Genomic DNA, 21,911 nt, shown 5'->3' on the forward strand with positions numbered 1-21,911 from the left:
CTGATTGAGTGCGTTTATAGTTCTTGGGATGAAACTGTTTCTGAAACGCGAGGTCCGTACAGGAATGGCTTTGACGCGTTTTGCCGTGGTTGAGGTAGTGTGTGCTTGAAACTGTATACCGATCATTCTCTTTCTGATCAGCTGCTGCTGTGATTCCCCACTCAGATACAGTGATGAAAAAGATGATCCGCTGTGGCAACCCTTAACAGGAGCAGCTGAAAGAAGAAGATGCAGTGAGCGTAACAACGCTAACGCAGTTATGGTATTTGGAATACTATGGCTAATTCCCTGAACCATTATATTGTTACAGGTTAATTACAATCAGATGCATTACACTAATAAACAATATGCAGTTAATTTCAGTGTATTTATAAAGCCGCGTCAGGAATGTGGGTCTAAGAAAGAAAGGGTGACCACACAGGAACAGTAGCACTGCTTTGACGCTGGGTGCCGCCAGTCTGCAAAACCGAGAGGAGAAATTGCGTACGCCAAGGTATGAGGTACCGTTGAAATGTGCGTGGCTTTACGCCAAGTTTAGGTTTTATACATCGCGATTTGAGCGTGGAAACGTTTGTACGCAACATTTCTGTGCGTACGCACCGTTTATACATGAGGCCCCTGGCCTGGAGGGCCGTAGTGGCTGCAGGTTTTCATTCTAATTTAACCTTTTCCTAATCAACGTGTAGTTTTCACTGCAAATTAGCTTCTTTTCCCTTCATTTTAATAGCCCTGTTTTTAAGGTTTCAGTGCTCTGAATGGATTATTTTCTTCATTAAATGGCAGCTAAACAGAAATGAGATGTGAAACAAGCCAACAGTTGACCAGCTACAGTAAATTGGGTCTTCAAACTCCATCCAATTTCATTCCAACCACTTTTTTTAATAAGAAGCCAATTGTTGCTGTTAATTAAACTTATTATTTAATTCCATGGCTCATTGCTGCTTTCATTTTCTCACAGCAGACATTTCCAAAACTGTTGATTTTTCCAGTTTCAAAACCAATAGATTTCTCTCGCTAAATATTAAAAGCACTATAATGTTAAACAGTGCATGGATGTGATATTGTCAACTCAAGTTTACAAATTCATAACTAAATTGATGGATTTTATAATAGATGTGAAAAATGAATCTCAGATGTATTAAATTGATTAGATTTATTTCTTGCAAAAAGTCAACACAAGCTGTTGTGAAAAAGTACAATGTTTGGCATATTAAAACATAATATACTGCTCAAAAAACACTGCACAACAAAGTTTTTGCTTCTTGAACGCTGTTGGGTGTTTCTTATAGATTTTTGGGTGCTGATCACGAATATCACATCAAAATTTACCCAATCACGTACCATTTCAGAGAAATCTTCAGTTTTGTCATGATTTTTTCTTATATTTGTATCCAAACATTTTCGCTCCCGTAAGTGACTTATCAACAATAGTTTGTGCAGCCTGGGCATGTCCAGGCATGGAATCAGGCCAGGTTGGGAGCTGTTCTGTGGAAGTTGACATCCTGGGCAGGTCTGAACGAACTTGACGCTGTCTCAGCATGCTATAAAGGTGGCTTGCATACACTGAAGATGCTCATTTGGTGAATATAGATAGTCCGTGTGTATGTATAGTATCAGCACAGTAAAGTATCTGTACCAATATAACAGTAAGTAAGCTTGATGCTATAGATGTTTTGTCTCGTCAATGTCGTAACAGCTGCGATACATTCTGCTCTATCTGTGGCAAATATACACTTGCGCCTCAGATGTTGGATGACTGCTCTTGTGAAGAAGGCTTATCATCTGTATTTCGGCTGCAAAATTGGTGATCAAGACAAGGAATGGGCGCCTCACATTTGCTGTGCGACATGTGCTGTCAGTCTGAGAGCCTGGCTCAGAGGCACTCGAAAGACGATGCCGTTTGTTGTTCTAATGATATGGCGAGAACAGAAAGACCATGTGACGGACTGTTACTTCTGTTTGACTAATGTGTCTGGTTTCTCTGCCAAAAACAAGACGTCAATTGAATATCCTAATCTGCCTTCAGCAATGAGACCCGTGCCACATGACGACAGTCTTCCAATTCCGAAACCACCAGAGGATTGGATCTTAGACGAACCAGATGAAGAAACTGCAATGCAGGGTACTGACAGTGACATTGACCCGGATTTTGAACTGTGCTCATCAGGCGATCCACATCTGGTAACACAGTCCAAATTGAACGATTTGGTCAGAGATTTGGGTCCGTCAAAAGCAAAAGCCGAACTGCTGGGTTCGAAACTGCAGGAATGGTGTTTGCTGTCACCAGGTATGAAAATTTCTGTGTTTCGAGGCCGACATCATAATATAACCAAATTTTTTGCACAAGTCGACAGTCTCTGGTTCTGTTGTGACTTTGAAGGATTGTTCTCGGCCTTGGGTTATGACCACAACCCGGAAGAGTGGCGTCTCTTCATTGATTTGTCAATGTTAAGCCTGAAAGCTGTTCTGCTACACAATGGCAACATTTATCATTCAGTACCTGTTGGCTATGCAGCACACATGAAAGAAACATTATGAGAATATGGAACTGTTGCTGAAGCACGTCCAGTATAGCAGGTACAACTGGAATATCTGTGGAGATCTTAAAGTCGTTGCTGTTACTAGGACTGCAGCTCGGCTATACAAAGTACTGTGGTTTCATCTGTGAATGGGACAGCCGTGCCAAAGAGTCACAGTATTCTCGACAGAACTGGCCACTCCGTAAATAGTTAGTTCCAGGACAGAAAAATGTGGCACATGAATCGCAGGTCAACCCGGCAAAGATATATTTGCCTCCTCTTCACATAAAACTGGGACTCATGAAGAATTTTGTGAAAGCACTGAACAAGGAAGGTGAAGGTTTTCGTTATGTAAGACAGATGTTCCCAAGAATAACTAACACCAAAATCAAAGAGGGAATTTTTGTTGGCCCCCAGATCAGACAAGTTATGAGTGACAAGCGGTTTGAAGATCTGTTAGTTGGGCCGGAAAAACTTGCCTGGAAAGCTTTCAAAGACGTTGTTGACAATTTTCTGGGCAATTACAGAGCCCCAAACTACATTCAGCTGGTAGACAAACTTCTCAAAGCATACAAGACAATGAAGTGCAACATTTCCTCTACTCACACTTGGACTTCTTTCCCACAAATCTCGGTGCTGTCAGTGATGAACACGGTGAAAGGTTTCACCAGGACATTGCTACAATGGTGAAACGATACCAGGGCAACTGGAATCCGTCAATGCTTGCTGACTAGTGTTGGACACTGCAACGTGATGCGCCAGACATTGAATACAAAAGAAAATCAGGAGCAAAACACTTAATTCTGTTGAATTTAATAGCTTAAGCGAAACATAAACATACGTTATTGTCAGTAAACATATAAATGTCTATTTCTCAGAGTTTCTACGTGAAGCAGTAAAACAAACTATATTTGTGCATACCCAGTAGGTCACAATTAGCAAAAACTTTTCTGGAAGCAAAACATTGTTGTGCAGTGAAATTAAAGGAACACTTTTTAATCCGAGTATAGCATCAAGTCAATGAAACTTCTGGGATATTGATCTGATCAGTTAAGTAGCAGAGTGAGTTGTTAATAATTCTTTGCATTTATATAGCGCTTTTCTCACAACTCAAAGCGCTTAGCAATTGCAGGTTAAGGGCTTTGCTCAAGGGCCCAACAGAGCAGAGTCCCTTTTGGCATTTTCGGGATTTGAACCGGCAGCCTTCCGATTACCAGTGCAGATCCCTAGCCTCAGAGCTACTTGTTAATCAGTTTCAGCTGCTTTGGTGTTAATGAAATTAATAACAGGTGCACTAGAGCGGCAACAATGAGACGACCCCCAAAACAAATTTCATGAGGGATGGCCTGAGGGCCCGACGTCCTCTAGTGGGCCCTGTTTTCACTGCCCGGCCCCATGGAGCTCAATTGGCATTTGCCATAGAATATCAGAATTGACACATCCAGCACTGGCGCCCTGTGGTTTTCACAGATGAGAGCAGGTTCACCCTGAGCACATGTGACAGACGTGAAAGGGTCTGGAGAAGCCGTGGAGAACGTTACGTTGCCTGTAACATCGTTCAGCATGACCGGTTTGGTGGTGGGTCAGTGATGGTCTGGGGAGGCATATCCATGGAGAAACACACAGACATCTACAGGCTAGACAACGGCACCTTGACTGCCATTAGGTATCGGGATGAAATCCTTGGACCCACTGTCAGACCCTATGCTGGTGCAGTGGGTCCTGGGTTCCTCCTGGTTGCACAACAATGCCCAACCTCATGTGGCGAGAGTATGCAGGCAGTTCCTGGAAGATGAAGGAATTGATACCATAGACTGGTCCCCACGCTCACCTGACCTACATCCAATACAACACCTCTGGGACATTATGTTTTGGTCCATCCGGCACTGCCAGGTTGCACCTCAGACTGTCCTGGAGCTCGGTGATGCCCTGGTCCAGATCTAGGAGGAGATCCCCCAGGACACCATCTGTCATCTCATTAGGAGCATGCCTAAAACCCCCGTTGTCAGGCATACATACAAGCACATGAGGGCCATACATACTACTGAGTATGATTTTGAGTTGATGCAATGAAATTTCAGCAAAATGGACTACCCTGCTGCATCATTTTTTCACTTTGATTTTTGGGGTGTCTTTGAATTCAGCCCTCTGTAGGTTGATGATTTTCATTTCCATCAAATGATGTGGCATCCTTTCGTTCCTAACACATTACCCAGTCCATATCAGTACAGATATCCAGCATGATTTTTTTCCCATTGAGATCTGATGTGTTTTCAAAGTGTTCCTTTAATTTTTTTGAGCAGTTTAGTTTAAATATTGGCATTCGCCATACAGTACATATAGATTTTACGTAGCACAGATGTATGAAAACATAATTCAACTTCTTCTAGCTTACTGTTATTTGGAGTCTGTATTTAATTGTTTTTATGCATATTATACTGTACTGTATATCCCTTTTAATGAAATCAAAGAGGCCAGCAGTTGTTAACTCGCTTTTGAATCCTGCCAGGCTGAATAGGGATGGACAGCTGTTTACCTAAAAAAAACAAAGAATTCATTGACACTTATAGACAGCAATGAGTAAATTCACTGTACAAAAGAATGGACTGATAGACAGAGACCGCACAACCAAGATATCACTCTAACACAAAATGTGTGAACAAAAGCCCAAGAAATTTCAATAATAAGAAATAAACAAAAAAGGCAAGAAAACAGTCAGAATACTATTAAATTTGCATAGTGTGAGATAGATAAACCCTTCTTCCCCATTTGGCATATCTACTTTTCCTCCAGCCCCATCTTACATCTCGTATTTGAACTTAATTTGCTTATGCCAGACTTCTCTATCAGGCAAAGTCTGCAGTAACTTCCACGGTGTAGTGTTGGTTGGAAAACGTCTCAAGGCCACCGGACCACATTTCCCTTGGATGACTGCTGAGACCACTGAACTCCCAATCACTGTTGTTCTCTTAAAGTGCTAGACTTAGCTTCTGGGCTCAACCTGATTTTTATATTAGGTAGTATGGTTCAACTTGCCTAGATGGAATACTCTTCCTGCCATCTGATAGTCTGTAGTAATTTATTCATCCTCAGCCTATTACATCATGATTCTCAAATGGATGACCTAAGAATTTACTGAATTACTAGATCTCTGCTGCAGGCAGTAGTGTCCCAACAGGTCCACCACTGCTACTTCATTCGACTATTTCCTGATAGCCTGTGGCTTTTTGAAAATCCCCCTTTGCCTCAGCCCTCTGATGACATCCCCAAGACAATATATTTTTTAGACCTCTGGTGCATCTACGTGGTTTACTGTCTTCCACATATTATTGTGGGTTCATCTAATTCATAACCACTGTTCTGGTCCAGTATCAACTTCACCATAGCCTCTATATTCCTGGTGATGCCAATCAATTATGCATCGTTTCCCACTCCAGGGGTGTGGGAATCAAATTTTTCTCTACTTGTCCACGGACAAGTAAACTAAGAAAATCCACTTGTCCGCCAGTTAAATTCACTTGCCCATAAACAGATCACAAAAGTGAAAAATAGTTTCTTTTTTCTGATCTCTTTCATTGATACCAAAACTGCCTTCCATTTTAAAACTGAAAAAAGTTCTTTCAGGGAGTAGTATTTTGCCACCTTGCTCTAGAACATTATATAAAAGATTCCCTTACCATTTTAACTCACTAATAAACAATGCCTTCATTATAGCTACAATAGTTCTGTTTCACATATTACAGTTACATAACAGAACACTGTCCTGATTCATTTTCTGCCATGTTCTTCAGCTTTTGTCTTGCAACATCTTTTCCCCCAAGAATCTTTACCATCTCAGACAGCATGGGCTGAATGCTGTTCATTTCTGCTTGAAACCGCATGGTTCCTGGACTGACGGTCCTGCAGAAGTGGATGCTGATGACTTTTCAGTTTTTTTTATGAGTGATGTGCCTGTTGACAGCAGAATTCCACAGCTGGTAGTGGGTCAAACTCTTCTAAAGGTTTGCCATCAACAACAATGCGCATCTGGTTTTGAAGGTTTTCCTGAGTCAGGCGGGTTCTTAGAGAACTCTTCACTAAATTCATATTGGAGAATAATCTCTCACAAGAAGAAAAAATAATCGCGTCTAAGTGAAGATTTTTATAGATATTTCATAACATTTGGAAACCATTAGAATGTCTTCTTCTTTATTTTTAATAAACTGACAGCGCGAAACCAACTTGTTTTATATGAAAAATTCTCTAATCAAAAATGATCTATAGACAGCTCATCAAAATTGATGTTGTCAAGCAATAAATTTCTTAACTCCTCAATATATCACAACCTACGCGAAATCGCAAATTTCAGGAAAGATTAACAGCCTAACAAGCTTTGTTATGTGGTGAAAACATTTGCATTGTAAGTAAAATGACCGCATTTTTATGTAGAAACAATGAATTTTATCAATCTTCTTACATAATGCGCTACTGTGGCTGTTCGTTCATCTGTCCAGGATTTTAAATCACCTGTAGCTCGCAAACCGTTTCACCTATTGACTTGAAATTTGGTACACATATACTACGTGACGTCTACTATCCGCTTTCGGGGTGATGATTTGTATTACTCTTTTTATTTTTAATGTTGACTCTCGGCACCGCACAGCAGGGCGGTGCATGCGTATGGGCGCCGTTCTCATTCCCCACCACCTTCGCTAATCATTCTTGAGGCAGATTGAAGACTTAAGTGCCAGCTTAAGTGAAAAATTAAGGAAAACGTACTAAGTAATTGCAACACAAAAACTAACTTAATCAGTTTTAACGCGAAAAGATGCCAACGAAAGAAGAGAAGCAGCGGGCCGCTAGGGTGGAGAAAAGAAGAGCTGCTCAGGAAGCAGCAAGAGCATCAACCTCTGAGCAAACAAATGCTAAACGTACAGAGAAAGAGGATGAAAACTAGGAATGCTCAAGTCAAGTGTATTCACTGCACGTTATCGTGCAGTATGCCGTTACTGGTAATATATAAAAGTTAGAGATTGTAATGAAAAATCATCAGATTACATCATAATGTCGGTATGAAAAAAAATGACCGCATCTCCAAGCGTGTAAATAGTAGGGTAAAATATTTATGCAAGACCGTAAGAGTGCTTCCCCTTTGAAAAATCAGCCATCATTTTGTAAACAATATTGAAGACCAATTTGAGACATGAAGAACCATGCCTAAGTAGACTGTTTCCGCACGAAGTACGTACCCAAATGTTTAAAATTTGAAAGTAGTGGTAAAAATGTGCCCTGCAATTCTTTTTTCTCCAGAAAATTGCACTTGTCCGCGGACAACTGAAACCAAAAAAACTCGCTTGTCCGACGGTCAATTTACCTGTGTCGGACGAGTCGGGCATTGGAATTCCGCACCCCTGCACTCTATTGCTCCATTTTTTCTTCCCACCTAAATTAAATATTATTAGGCATTCCTGTTGCCTTCAATTTTATTACTGCATGAAGTGCCAAAGTATTTTATAATCTATTTGTTTTCTGACACTGTGTTCTATGATCCATAAAACTGTTCAATCATGCTTATTAAAAAGCACTATTTTAGACAGAGATTCCGGAACTTTAGTATATTTAAGGGTATCATCTTCTTGTACAAATAAGAGTAGCTATCTACAAGTATACCGATGTGGAGTGGTCACCCATCTGTTGTTGGTTCACCTAGGGCTACCAGAATATGTTATGGTTCTGCAACTCTGAACTGGATTAAGAAGGTTTGATACTGTTTGGATGGAGAACTACTTGTGTTAATGCTGTGCTCTTGATGATATTTTTACATTTTCTTGAATTATATCTAATTTCCTGGTCATAACTTAGATTTTTTTTACATTTGATAAAATTTGGAAACTGCCACGTATGAGTTTACTATAGAAAGACATACAATAATTACATATATGAATATGCTGCAATCGATATGCATTTTTGAATGCATAAGTACATTATTACTGTATTGCATGTAACTTTAATGGGTCACACCTGTTTATTGTGAGGAATTACATTCTTAAAAGTGTATATTTAAATTGAAATATCAATAGGGTAATAAAATTAAATGTAATCTTTTCTTGTCAAAACTAGTATAAAAGTCATCACAGGTATTAAAAAAATCTCAATGCAGTTATTATGTTATATAAGTTATGAGGATTCATTACCCAGGTTCAGAGGATAAGTCTCTCCTGACTTAACAAGAGCCACCTCCAAATTGTAATGCTGAAGACAAAGCATCTTATCTAAGATGATGGTCATTTTATCTCTTTTGAAAGTGAAGTTAAGCTTGTTGCCAAGGTAGCATACTCCTGTGATACTAAAATCTGTAATATCTTCTGGAAATGCGGGGTCAAAATTCAGGCTTTCCTTTTTTATCCTGTAAAGAGAAAATGTGAGAGTTAAAGGAAGCTACATCTAATAGATTTTCTCCATAATCTATTTTAAGTATACCATCATTTGTTACTGCCTATTTTAATTTATTACTTATAACAATTACCTTTTGTTGCAATGCTATGGAATTTGTTTAGCCCTGCAGTAAGGGAAATGCCCAGTGATTTAGAGATACATCAGATGCCAATTTAACTCCTTGATAAAAGAGGCGAAAGAAAGCACAGACTTCCCAGGACCCCACTCCACTGCATCATCTCCAGTCGAGAGCGAAAATGGGAGCGAAGGTGCAAGTGATGCAGGTCACAATAGCTCGCAGATTCCAGAAGATCACTTGAAACTAGAAATGGCCTTGCAGTCCACGTATTCATCTACTCCTCGTGAGCTGGAAGCATCGGCTGTAGCGGAGGTTGCCACTTCACCCGTGGAGCACGAAAGCCAAAACGATTTGTCGGAACTGAAGCAAATGATCGCAACAGTGGCCACAGCCACTGCCATAAATGAGCTCAAGAAAGACATTCAGAAAAATATGAAGAAAGAAATAAAAGGCTTGGTCAAGACAAACAAGAAACTGCAGCTGGAGCTGCAACAGCTGCGGCAGGATAATAAAAGACGTATATATAATCGTTTTGATGCAGGCTTTAAAGGTATGCTGGGAAAAATTGAGGAACACATTCAGGAAAATGCGACTAAACTGAGAGAACTTGCCGATCAGCTGGAAGAAGTTAAGCAGACATTCACGACTCGAATTGAAACAGCGGAACATTTGGCATTTACCGCTGATGGAAAAGCTACAGCTGCGAATTCCGAATGCAAAAAACTCGGAGACAGACTTGTGGCTCTGGAAGATGGATGCAGAAGGAATAATATTAGAATCAAAGGTCTACCTAGGAATCGTGAAAGTCCAAACCCAGTGAAACTTGTAGCTGAACTATTCTCAAAAATAATTGAAGAGGACTTTAAATCAGATACCGAGATAGTGGCAGCTTATCGCATACCTCTAAACCTAGGACTCTACATTAAGTTTAAATTGTAATCTGTCGAAGTGGACAATTAATGGCACTTCTCAGACACAAACAAGAGATTATATTTGAAAATAACCACATTCGTATTTTCCCTGATTTCTCACCCTCAACAGCTGCTAAACGTGCAGCTTTTTACAACATTAAACAGCAGTTACGGAAAGCCGATATCAGATACAGCCTCTTGTATCCTGCCAAATTGAAAGTGGGTATTCAAGACAAATATTACATCTTCTCCTCCAAGGAGGAAGCAGAAAAGAAATTAAGAAAGCTGATCCCGACACTTTTTTGAAATATGATAGTGAGTCGCATCCTGTCATGGCATGGCAAGCAGATATTACCTGCTGTCTGATCCGCTTGCAATGATATGGGTACCATAATTATACATCCTTTTCTCTTCTCTGCCACTTTTTGTTTATGTTTTAATTACAATTATATGCATATGTGTGGAGGAAATTAAAGTAGTTTTTTTTTTTTTTTTTTACTATTCTAAAGGAGACTGTTTATCATACCCTTGATTTACTGTTATTGTTATTATTGCATTAGGGTTTAGTATGCTTATCCAGGGCCACTTTTTAACATGATTCCCTGGGTTTACTGTCAATATTTCAAGACTGTTGAAGATTATATTTTATGCTTACAGTATTTAGACTTACCGGCAATAGATATCTCTACTTTTTAATTCTCAAAGGCCGCTGCTGGGGGGGCTTGTTTTGTTTTGGACCTGCTCTGTCTCTAGGTATGTCAGAGGACTGGGACTTTGTGAAGTGGGGTCCAGCCTCACGTGTGGAGGCAAAATGGGAGGTGGGGGGATAAGGGGGGGGAGAGAAAGCGAGCAAGCGATATCTAATCTATCCTTTTAATCCTTATAATTATAATTACCAATGTAACAATAGGCTGCATGGCAATAAATTGTGGGAAAATTGGAAATTAAGGTTAAAGCTGTCTCACTTCCAGTTAAGACTACAAAATGACATCAAAAATTCAGAATCAATGTCTCCATGATGGGAGTTAACTTTGTGAGCTGGAATGTTAAAGGCCTGAATCACGAATTAAAGAGAAAGAAAGTATTCTCTCACCTAACAGGTCTAAACGCTAAAATAGTATTTTTACAGGACACCCACTTACTAAGCAAGGATCACTTCTGGCTGCAAAAAGACTGGACTGGCCAAATGTTCCATTCCAGCTTTACAAAGAAAACTAGAGGTGTGGGAATTCTTATACATAGAACAGTCTCATTTGTAGCATCAGATGTAGTATCTGATCCTGAAGGGAGATATGTGATTGTCATGGGCAATTTATTTAACTGTAAAGTGATTTTGATAAATGTTTATGCACTCAATGTCGATGATAGGGAATTCATGCAAAATGTATTTGCATCCATTCCCAATGTGAACACTCATAAAATTATAATGGCTGGGGACTTTGTGTTTTAAATCCACTCTGTCACAGGGGGGATGACATCTAACACTGCAAAGACATTTACACAGTTTTTAACTGACCACAACTTATCAGACCCCTGGAGGTTTCTAAACCCAAACTCAAGAACACATTCCTTCTACTCACCAGTGCATCATTGCTACTCAAGAATTGATAAATTTCTTTATATATAATAATTTCTTGCCTACGATTAAATCTTGCAAGTATAACGCTATTGTTATTTCCGACCATGCCCCTCTGATCTTGGAGCTAAAATCATTATGCCCCACATACTCATCTCGTAGATGGCGTCTTGCACCACTTCTATTAGCAGACGAGAACTGTACAGAATTTATATCAAAGCAAATCAGTTTCTTCCTAGAGACAAATACATCCTCAGGAGGTCTCTGCAGGAATATCTTTCCCACAGAAATAAATTAGAAACCAAGACGGTATCAGAGCTAACCAGTAAAATTACTAGAATAGATCAAGAACATGCCAGGTGTAAGAGCCAATCATAGAAAGTTAAAGTTTTGAGTTAAACTCATATTAATGTTTGCTTTATTTGAATAGAATATAATTTCTTCCATAGTCATAGACAATGGTATAGTCTTTTCCCCCTATAAGTTAGTAAGAGATGGAATCTTCTTGCTATAACTGAGAAACAGTGTGATAATAAGCTCTTGTTGTGTTTAGAGCAGGTCCCAGTAAACAGGGACTTGAAAGACCCATTTTCAAGTTAGAAATGGGATAAGCATACAGTTTTCTGACCGCTTTGAAATGGTTCAGAAACGCTTTGAAATGGTTCGGAAACATTTTGAAATGGTTCAGAAATTACAAGTGATTAGTAAAGATTTAAGATGTAACAAGATTAAGCTTAGAACTGAATTTTTCTTATTATAAATTTTTCCTTTTTTTTGCTATTTTAATTTTCTTCTTTGTGTGAACTGTTTTACTTTGAAACTTAACTTAAACACTTAAAAACGAAGATATTTTGTCTGTGGAATCATTTCTGCACGTCAGGCCTTTGTTGAATCCCATTTTTTGAGTTAGAGCTGCTGAACTTTGGAAACTTTGGGAAAACGCAGCTACATTTTCATCAGAAAACATGCCATCTGAAGGCCTAGAAATCGAACTGGAATCTACCATCTGAGGACAGCGGACGCTTCTGCTCCAGAACTCGTCAACGGAAGAAAAAGAACTGAGTCATCCCGAGGTATTGTGCTGTTATCTATTACCTCTGCATTATCGTAAATGAAAGTAAGGTCGCCGTACCTGAACTTGAGAAGATTTTAAGAGACTGTGATATTATAAAAGACTTTGTGGATGATCACTTTTGCTTTTGCCTGAGTCTTTGAAGCCTCGCTTTAAGGAAGTATCTGCTTTGTTGGAACGTTCCGATTGTGACGTTCATTGCTGTCAAGAAAGCCAGCTGTCAGTTATTCGAGCTGTTGTCATGGCAATGTCTAAGCATAACTCAAGTGAAGTTAGTAGTGATTTGAGTATGGACTTGAAGCCAGAGAATGTAATTGGAGATCTTAAAGGTCACATAAGTCAGAGGAAAGATAAACTTTCTGTGCTTATAGCTGAAATAGAAAGTCTTAAAGATACTCCAGAAAATCATTTAGAAGTAGCAAAAAGACTTGAAAATATTTGCGAGACGCATAGTGAGATAGAGGAGTTGCATCAAAGGCTAATATCAGCACTAAATAAAGAAGGAGCGATTAAGAAACAGAACATGACATTCGCTGAAAGCTCTAAGAATTGGAACGAATTTATTAATGTTACAGCGCTATGGCTGAAAGATGCAAATAGACTGTTAACACACACATCCGATGAACAGCTAGTTAATCAATTCGAAGAGATGCAATTACAAGAACGGAATCGCTCAAAGTCAAAGGTGCGAAAGGCTTCTCCGCAGTTAAAGCACGCTTCGGATATTAAATGTGACTCTTCAGCCCAGAAAAGCGCTGCAGCGGCATCATCACTCTCTTCGACAGTCACACTTGAACGCACAGAACTTGATAGAATCCTACAAATGTTAGATGAACTCGAGTCGGAAAGGCAGGAACGACCAATAATTACCACACGGGCCCGTTCGCAGACTCAAATCAAGCAGAATATCAGAAAGTAATCATTGAAATGGCTAAATCGTTAACCCAACAAAACAGAGCTACTACTCCACCACCTCCAGCACCAACCCCAGCGCCACGTGGTGAAGTACCACACAGACAGGTTCCCTTATTTTCAGGTGACCCACTTGCCTATGCAAATTTCATCAGAGCCTTTGATCACACTGTAGGTGAGGTATTAGCAGACCCACAAGATAAATTAGATTACTTGATTCAATATACAAGAGGTCCAGCTCGAGAAATGATTAATGGTTGTGCACGATTGCCACCAGAGGAAGGTTATAAAAAAAGCTAGAAAGCAACTTGAAAGTTACTATGGCAACCAAGTGCCTTGAGCATGGGAAAGGCGCTATATAAATAAAATGTATTATTATTATAACCAAATGTTTGTAATAGATGCCTATATAAGTAAGGCACTGAAATGGCCTCAAATAAAACAAGATGATGGAGATGCCTTGAGAGACTATGCAACCTTTCTTGATAACTGTATGGACTCTATGACTAAAGCAAGACACAGAGCTGCATTTAATAGCAATGAAAATTTCCGTACTATACTCTCAAAGCTCCCACGCATGTTACAAATTATGTGGAGTAACGAAGCTTATGAAATTGAAATAGAAGAAGATAGAGAGATTGACATTAGCGATTTAACAATCTTTTTACATAAACAGGATAAGATACTTATGCATCCTATTTATGGCAGGAAAGAGAAAAAGGAAAAGACTGACAAGCTTAGTTCTCCTCAGAAGTACGGACAGAGATCAGGAGGTATTTTTACCACAAGTATTTCCAGTGTTGATGAAAAGACCGTTAATGATACATGCGCATTTAAAAAGCCTTGTGTATTTTGCAGTGGTCAGCATATCCTTTCTGAATGTAGAAAAATCAAAGAACTGCCACGTAAAGAAATAATTGACTTTTTAAAATCTAAAGGTTTATGTTTTCGCTGTCTCAAACAGGGGCACCTTGGTAAGAATTGCAAAGAATGAATGAAATGTCAGACATGTTCTTTTCAGCACCCAGACATCCTGCACATCAAAAAAGACAGTGGAGCAATATCTAAAGCTGCAGCCAATGTAGTAACACCTACTGAAAAGGAAACAGAGACTGGAACTTGTAACTTTACTGGGGCCGGAGAAGAATGTGCGCTACAAGTAGTTCCTGTTAAGGTAAAATCTAAGAAAGGCGAAAGGTATGTAGAAACATATGCCTTTATAGACCAAGGCAGTACAGTAACAATTTGCACTGAAAGGCTCCAGAAACAATTAAACCTTCAAGGGAGAAGAACACAAGTATTTCTCAAAACTATGAATAACTATGATGATGATTCAAAAGTGCTAACTCAAAGTTCTGTCTTATCAGATTTACAAGTCGGTGGTCTCAATGATGATGAATATATTGGTTTGCCAAAGGTCTTTACACAGGTCTCCATTCCAGTGGACAGAGAAAATATTCCACTACAAGGAGATATCAATAAGTGGGCATATCTTAAAGAGGTACGTCTAACTCATATTGATTCTGAAGTTGATCTTTTAATAGGAATCAACTATCCAGAAATCTTCATGAAGTCACAAATCATACCTAGCCAAGGAGGTGGACCCTATGCTACGAAGACTGCACTTGGATGGGTGGTTGGTGGACCATACAAAGAGATAGATGACCTCACAAAATAAAGTGGTAAGATGCCCAAGCATTTAATCAATCGTGTGTCAATAACAGAGATTGAGGATATGTTGCTGCAACAGTATAACACAGATTTTCAAGAACGCAGCTGTGAAGAAAAGGAGGAGATGTCACAGGAGGACATCAAGTTCATGTGCATAGCCTCAGAATCTGCAAGACTGGTAGGTGGCCATTATTGTTTAAATTTGCCTTTGAAGGATGAAACACTGAAAATGCCAAACGATTGCTGTATTGCTGAACAGCGTGCTATTGGACTCAGAAGAAAACTGAGCAAAAATTAAGGTTTCCACAGAGGCTATAAAGCCTTCATGAAAGACATTATAGACAAGGGTTACGCTGTCAAGGTACCCAAAGAAAACCTAAATTGCAATGAAGGCAGAATGTGGTACATCCCACATCACGGTGTGTATCATCCTAAGAAAAATAAAATTTGAGTGGTCTTTGATTGCACAGCCACCTACCAGGGAATCTCACTTAATGAGCAATTATTAAAAGGCCCTGACATAACTAAACACACTCATTGGCGTCCTTACAAGATTCAGAAAGGAGTCAGTAGCACTAATGGCAGACATTAAGTCAATGTTCTACCAAGTTAAAGTACCAGATAAAGACACTGATCTTTTACGTTTTTTATGATGGCCTGAAGGTAATCTAAGTAAAGACCTTGAAGAATTCAAAATGACAGTACATCTTTTTGGTGCTACTTCTTCACCCGGTTGTGCTTCTTATGCTTTGCGTAGGACAGCCGAAGATGCCAGTGATACATTTCCTGAGGAAGCAGTTAACACCGTTCTCAATAACTTCTACATGGATGACTGTTTAAGGTCAGTGACAACAGAAGAACAACCAATAAAGCTGACAAAAGACCTCCAAGCTCTATGCCTCAAAGGGGGATTTCATTTGACTAAGTGGGTGAGTAACAACAGAGAAGTTTTATTGTCTATACCAGAAGAAGACAGAGCTCATGAACAAAAGGTCTTAGACTTGAGCCACAGTCTCCTTCCCACAGAGCGTGCCCTGGGTGTCCAGTGGTGCACAGAAACAGACAGTTTCAAATTTCAGATTAAGTTACAAAACAAGCCCGCTACAAGGCATGGTATTCTGTCTGTTGTTAGCTCAGTTTATGATCCACTTGGTTTTTTAATACCTGCCCTACTGCCAGCAAAACTTATTCTATGAGACTTATGCAAAGAGAAATTTGGGTGGGATGAAGAAGTAGAAGTCAAATACATTCAGAAATGGAAAAAATGGATGGACGATCTGCAGTTACTTACAGACTATAAAGTGAACAGATGCTTCAAACCTACTGGGTTTGGAACCATAAAGAAAGCACAAATGCACCATTTTGCAGATGCTAGTGAAGATGGATATGGCACTGTCACTTACCTTGTCTTAACCAACGAAAGGGGCAAAAAGCATTGTTCATTACCGATGGGCAAGTCAAGAGTTGCACCATTGAAACAGGTCACGATTCCAAGATTGGAGCCGACAGCAGCCGTTGTGGCAGTAAAAATGGACAGAGCTTCAAATGCCCTTAGAAGAATCTACATTTTGGACTGACAGCACCACGGTGCTAAAATACATTTCAAATGAAAGCACTCGGTTCAAGACCTTTGTTGCCAACAGAATCTCCGTGATCAGAGATCATTCACAACCTTCACAGTGGAGGTATGTCACATCTGCCCTTAACCCGGCTGATCAAGCATCCAGAGGGCTAAGCATAGAAAACTTTCTCAAAAGCACCACATGGTCACAAGGTCCAAGTTTCTTATTGAAGCACGAACGGGAGTGGCCAAAAAGACCAGATCAACCGAACGATTCACTTTTTGAAGATGATCCAGAAGTTAAAACTTGTGCAGTTAACATGACAAAAATAGAGGAAGCAACCGAGCCCATCAACAAACTAATCACCTACTTTTCAGATTGGCATCGCTTGAAGAAAGCAGTGGCTTGGTTTCTCAAGTTTAAAGACTTAATGCTGAACTTAAGAAATGAAAGAAAAACATTCCAACTAGAAGTCAGTCAGACTAAAAGTAATCCAGAAGAACAAAAATCACTCATTGCAAAGCACATGAAAAGGTATAAACTGACTTTAAAAACAAATCCAATTTCTCTAGATGACTTAGCTAAAGCTGAAACTGAGCTTATCCGCCTAAGTCAATAACAAGAATTTCCAGAAGAATTACAGGCTTTAAAGAAAAAGACTTGTGTTAAAAAGAACAGTCAAATCTATAAACTTGACCCGATCATACAAGATGGAATACTGAGAGTTGGAGGAAGACTCTGCAAAGCTGCAATGCCTGAAGAAGCTAAGCATCCTGCAATTCTCCACAAGCATTCTCATGTTGCTTTTTTCATATTGCAGCACATTCATAAACAAATTGGACATTGTGGGCGCAACTACGTGCTCGCACAGTTACGCCAGAAATACTGGATACCTCAAGTAAACTCAGCTATCAGAAAAATAATTTCAAAGTGCACAACGTGCAGAAGATACAATGCAAAAGTAGGTGAGCAAAAAATGGCAGATTTGCCAGAAGATCGCCTAGCTCCAAACCAACCACCATTCACTAATGTTGGAGTCGATTATTTTGTCCCCTTTTTAGTCAAAAGAGGATGAAGTCTAGTCAAGAGGTACGGAGTAATCTTCACTTGTTTAACAACCAGAGCTGTGCACATAGAAATTGCACAAAGCCTAGACACTGATTCTTGTATCCAAGCCATACTCTGATTTACAAGTAGAAGAGGACAAGTTAAAATCATGCGTTCAGACAATGGAACAAATTTCGTTGGAGCAGAAAGAGAGTTACGAGAAGCTATTAAAAACTTGGAACACAAAAAAATCGGCAATGCTATGATGCAGGAAGAAATCAAATGGATTTTCAATCCATCATCAGCCTCCCATCAAGGTGGAGTATGGGAAAGACAAATCTGAAGCATAAGAAAGATCCTAAATTCAACACTAAATCAACAAACACTTGATGATGACAATCTTCATACAATGATGTGTAAAGTGGAATCAATACTCAATAACAGACCCCTTACAAAGACATCAGATGATCCCAATGATTTAGAACCACTCACACCCAATCATTTGCTCTTAATGAAGACACAACCTAAAATGCCACCTGAACTCGTTTCAGAAAGTGAAGACGACCCAAGAAGACGCTGGAAACAAATTCAATACATGGCTGATTTGTTATGGAAAAGATGGACTAAAGAGTATTTGCCAATACTCCAAGAACGTCAAAAATGGCTCGCACCAAGAAGAAATTTTGAGCCGGGGACGTTGTTTTAATTGTAGATAAAGCTACACCTCGCAATTCCTGGGTAATGGGTCGAGTCATCAAGACTATGCCAGATGCCAAAGGTACAGTTAGAAGAGTTTGTGTGCAAACCAAAACCAGCACACTGGACAGACCCGTGAACAAACTGTGCCTGCTTCAAGAAACAGCCAATGTTTGAAATGAGAAATTTTTAAAATGTTTGTTTGCAGTGTTATTGCTAGTGATTTGAAAACAATAGTTAATATAAAGTTAACTGGCTCATACCAAAGTATAGTAATTGTCTCCGCTCCTGCATAGCCAATTAGGGGCTGGAAATGTAAGAGCCAATCATAGAAAGTTAGAGTTTTGAGTTTTGAGTTAAACTCATATTAATGTTTGCTTTATTTGAATAGAATATAATTTCTTCCATAGTCATAGACAATGGTACAGTATAGACTTTTCCCCCTATAAGTTAGTAAAAGATAGAATCTTCTTGTTATAACTGAGAAACAGTGTGATAATAAGCTCTTGTTGTGTTTAGAGCAGGTCCCAGTAAACAGGGACTTGAAAGACCCATTTTAAAGTTAGAAATGGGATAAGCATTCAGTTTTCTGACTGCTTTGAAACGGTTCAGAAACGCTTTGAAATGGTTCGGAAATGTTTTGAAATGGTTCAGAATAGGGGTGGGCGGTATGACCAAAATTCTATATCACGGTATTTTTCTAAATGATCCTGGTTTCACGGTATTGGACGGTATTTTTTTCCCCATGCATGAGTGAATATTAACCACATTTTCCACTGCAATTATTGCAGTAGACTGGCTAAGAATAACCTATTCCACTGTTATGAGAATTGTACATTGTACAAAAAAACATTTTAATGTGCACACAAGTATTAATACAGATTTGCATGGCCCCATAAAGTGATAGTTTTCAAGGGGGTGACACTAATGAAGAGAAGGAATCACATTGCATGACAGTTGCAGTCAAAATATAGAACCTTTTTATTGAACAAACTTTGCAAAAACTTAAACTATGATTTTGACAACATATTTTCAACCATCCAAAGGGGCATTTAGACTTAGTAAAATATCCACAGGTGCTTGTCAAAACTTGTATTGCACTGAACATGTCTTAGAAAAGTAATAAATAGTAAATATTTTTTGTGAACCAACTACACTTTCTGTTAATGTTAACAATCTCTGTCCACTGACACATTAAAGTGACTTTTTAAACAACTTTACCATCAATAAACTGGATAATATTTAAACTAATAAATAATAACAATAAAGTAAATAATAGTATTATTACTGATAGCTGCACTATTACTTCAAGACTTCAAGCCCAGGTGCATTACACAGTATTCACCAAATTAAAATAAAATAAAACAAGTACAACTTTGTGATGACATCCTTACCAACTGTACCATCATTTAGGCAAACTGCATTAATATGGGCCTTGCTTCAAGCTAAGCTATATAGATAAATAAAATAACTGCAACTTACATTTACTGTATAATGCTATTTGTGGTATAGCCCTACGGAAGTGCACTTGGACCACGGTGAGAAAAAAAAAAATACAGTAAAGAGGGAAGAAAAAAAACAAACTACCGGTATATGTCAAGAATAAAGTCGACATGCTGACTTTATTCTCGACATTTCCACTTTAATTTTGACGCTTATGTCAAGATTAAAGTCAACATTTCCACTTTATTTTCATAGTTTACTTCATAATTAAAGTAGAATGTCATAAACTAAACTTCATCCTAAAATCAATGTTTAATTTACTTGATTTTCTCAAACCCCGTCATAAGTTAATGCAGCACATTAAATGCTTTGTGTTGTGTTCCCCGACCCAGTTGTTAATCACTACGCTTCTTAAACTGACTTCCTATGCACTAAGAGGAGGCAGCAATCACCGCACAGAATCCATTCATTTCATGGTATTCCTGCTCTCTAAAAATTTAGAATGCTAAGATAAATACTTGATATCATTTTCATGATGAAATGCATTAAAGCAGGTATTAAACAAGCACGGTAGTGAAGCGGTAGTGCTGCTCCCTGGCAGTTAGGGGTCCCCAGGTGTACGTTCAGTGTAGAGACCTTTATGGCAGGTGTGATGAGGCTCCAAAAAACTGGATGTATGAATGGGTATCGCACAGCTTTAACTTAAATATTGTGTAAATGTTGGGTTTGTGATCCTGGTGGTCGGAGACACGAACACAGAATTCAATGCATGTTCTTCTGAGCGGGCTTTCTTTATTGCATGCGTGCTGTCTCTATCTGACGTACTAAAACCCCAGTTCCTATCCGTCCTTTTTCTTTCTCCACATAACCAATCACCACACGATAAACGTCTTTGTGAAATTAAAACTAGTTATAAACTTAGCCCACGGAGTGTTCAAAACTTTAAAAATATCTTCGTTATACATGTTTAATTATGCCATCCATTCAGAGTTGCGCCCATCTCTGAACGAGTCACCAGCACATCGAAGGATAAATACAAGCAAAACATACACTAGCAGGGTCAATATAGCACAACAAACCCCCACATCCTACATGACTTTGAAAGGAAACTGAAGCGCCGAGTAAACCCACCAGAAAAACATGCAAATGCAAGGCAGGCACGCCGCCGTGCCCCCATATGATTAATGCATGCTTTAATGCATTTCACCATGAAAATTATATTAAGTATTTATTTTAGCATTCTAAATGTTCAGAGAGAAGGAAGATCATGAAGTGAATGTATTCTGTGCCGCGCCGAGTAAACCCACCAGAAAAACATGCAAATGCAAGGCAGGCACGCCGCCGTGCCCCCATATGATTAATGCATGCTTTAATGCATTTCACCATGAAAATTATATTAAGTATTTATTTTAGCATTCTAAATGTTCAGAGAGAAGGAAGATCATGAAGTGAATGTATTCTGTGCGGCGATCGCTGCCGGCGCCTCCTGTTAGTGCAAGAAGAAGTCAGTTTAAGAATCACTTAACACAAAGCATTTAATGTGCTATATAACTTATGACGGGGTTTGAAAACATGTCGTCACACTATTACACAGTACCCAGGTACATTACACTGTATTGAAAACAAATGAAACAAGTACAACTTGGCTTGCAGTATTATCCAGTAGTATAGAAACAGTATTTACACATCTGACCTTTTAAAACTTAAGTATCTCCAGGCTCTCTGTCCATTTTCAACACGCAGCATTCCTATACTACCGCCCACTATTTGGTGGTGTAGCAGTGAAAAAGAGCCCTAGTGCAACAAATCTGTGTTTACCGGTGTAGCAGTGAAAAGGTCCCCACTTGAACAGTTTCCCGCTGCGCCATGTTCCCGAACGTCGTTTAGGCAATTTAAACCGGTGTTGCGGTATAAGAAAAATCCATATCATAAAAAAAATAAAAAATGGTTTTCGGTATGAACCGGTATACCGCCCAGCACTAGTTCAGAAATTATAAGTGATTAGTAAA

General features: G+C 39.1%; 1 protein-coding gene across 3 annotated transcripts in view; it reads right to left on the reverse strand.

Moving 5' to 3' along the window:
• Positions 1–1,134: 1,134 nt before the first annotated feature.
• Positions 1,135–21,911, reverse strand: part of pgghg (protein-glucosylgalactosylhydroxylysine glucosidase) — a 52,111-nt gene continuing 31,334 nt past the window's right edge. For all 3 annotated transcript variants that reach the window (XM_051922045.1, XM_028794880.2, XM_051922046.1), the window contains 2 exons: positions 8,693–8,904; positions 1,135–5,055 (listed from right to left, as the gene is read on the reverse strand). In XM_051922045.1, coding sequence (XP_051778005.1) covers positions 4,985–5,055; positions 8,693–8,904 — 283 coding nt within the window. In that variant the 3' untranslated portion in view covers positions 1,135–4,984. The remainder of the gene's footprint in view (positions 5,056–8,692; positions 8,905–21,911) is intronic.

The sequence above is a fragment of the Erpetoichthys calabaricus genome, chromosome 2, assembly GCF_900747795.2.
Source record: "Erpetoichthys calabaricus chromosome 2, fErpCal1.3, whole genome shotgun sequence".
Lineage (NCBI taxonomy): Eukaryota > Metazoa > Chordata > Cladistia > Polypteriformes > Polypteridae > Erpetoichthys > Erpetoichthys calabaricus.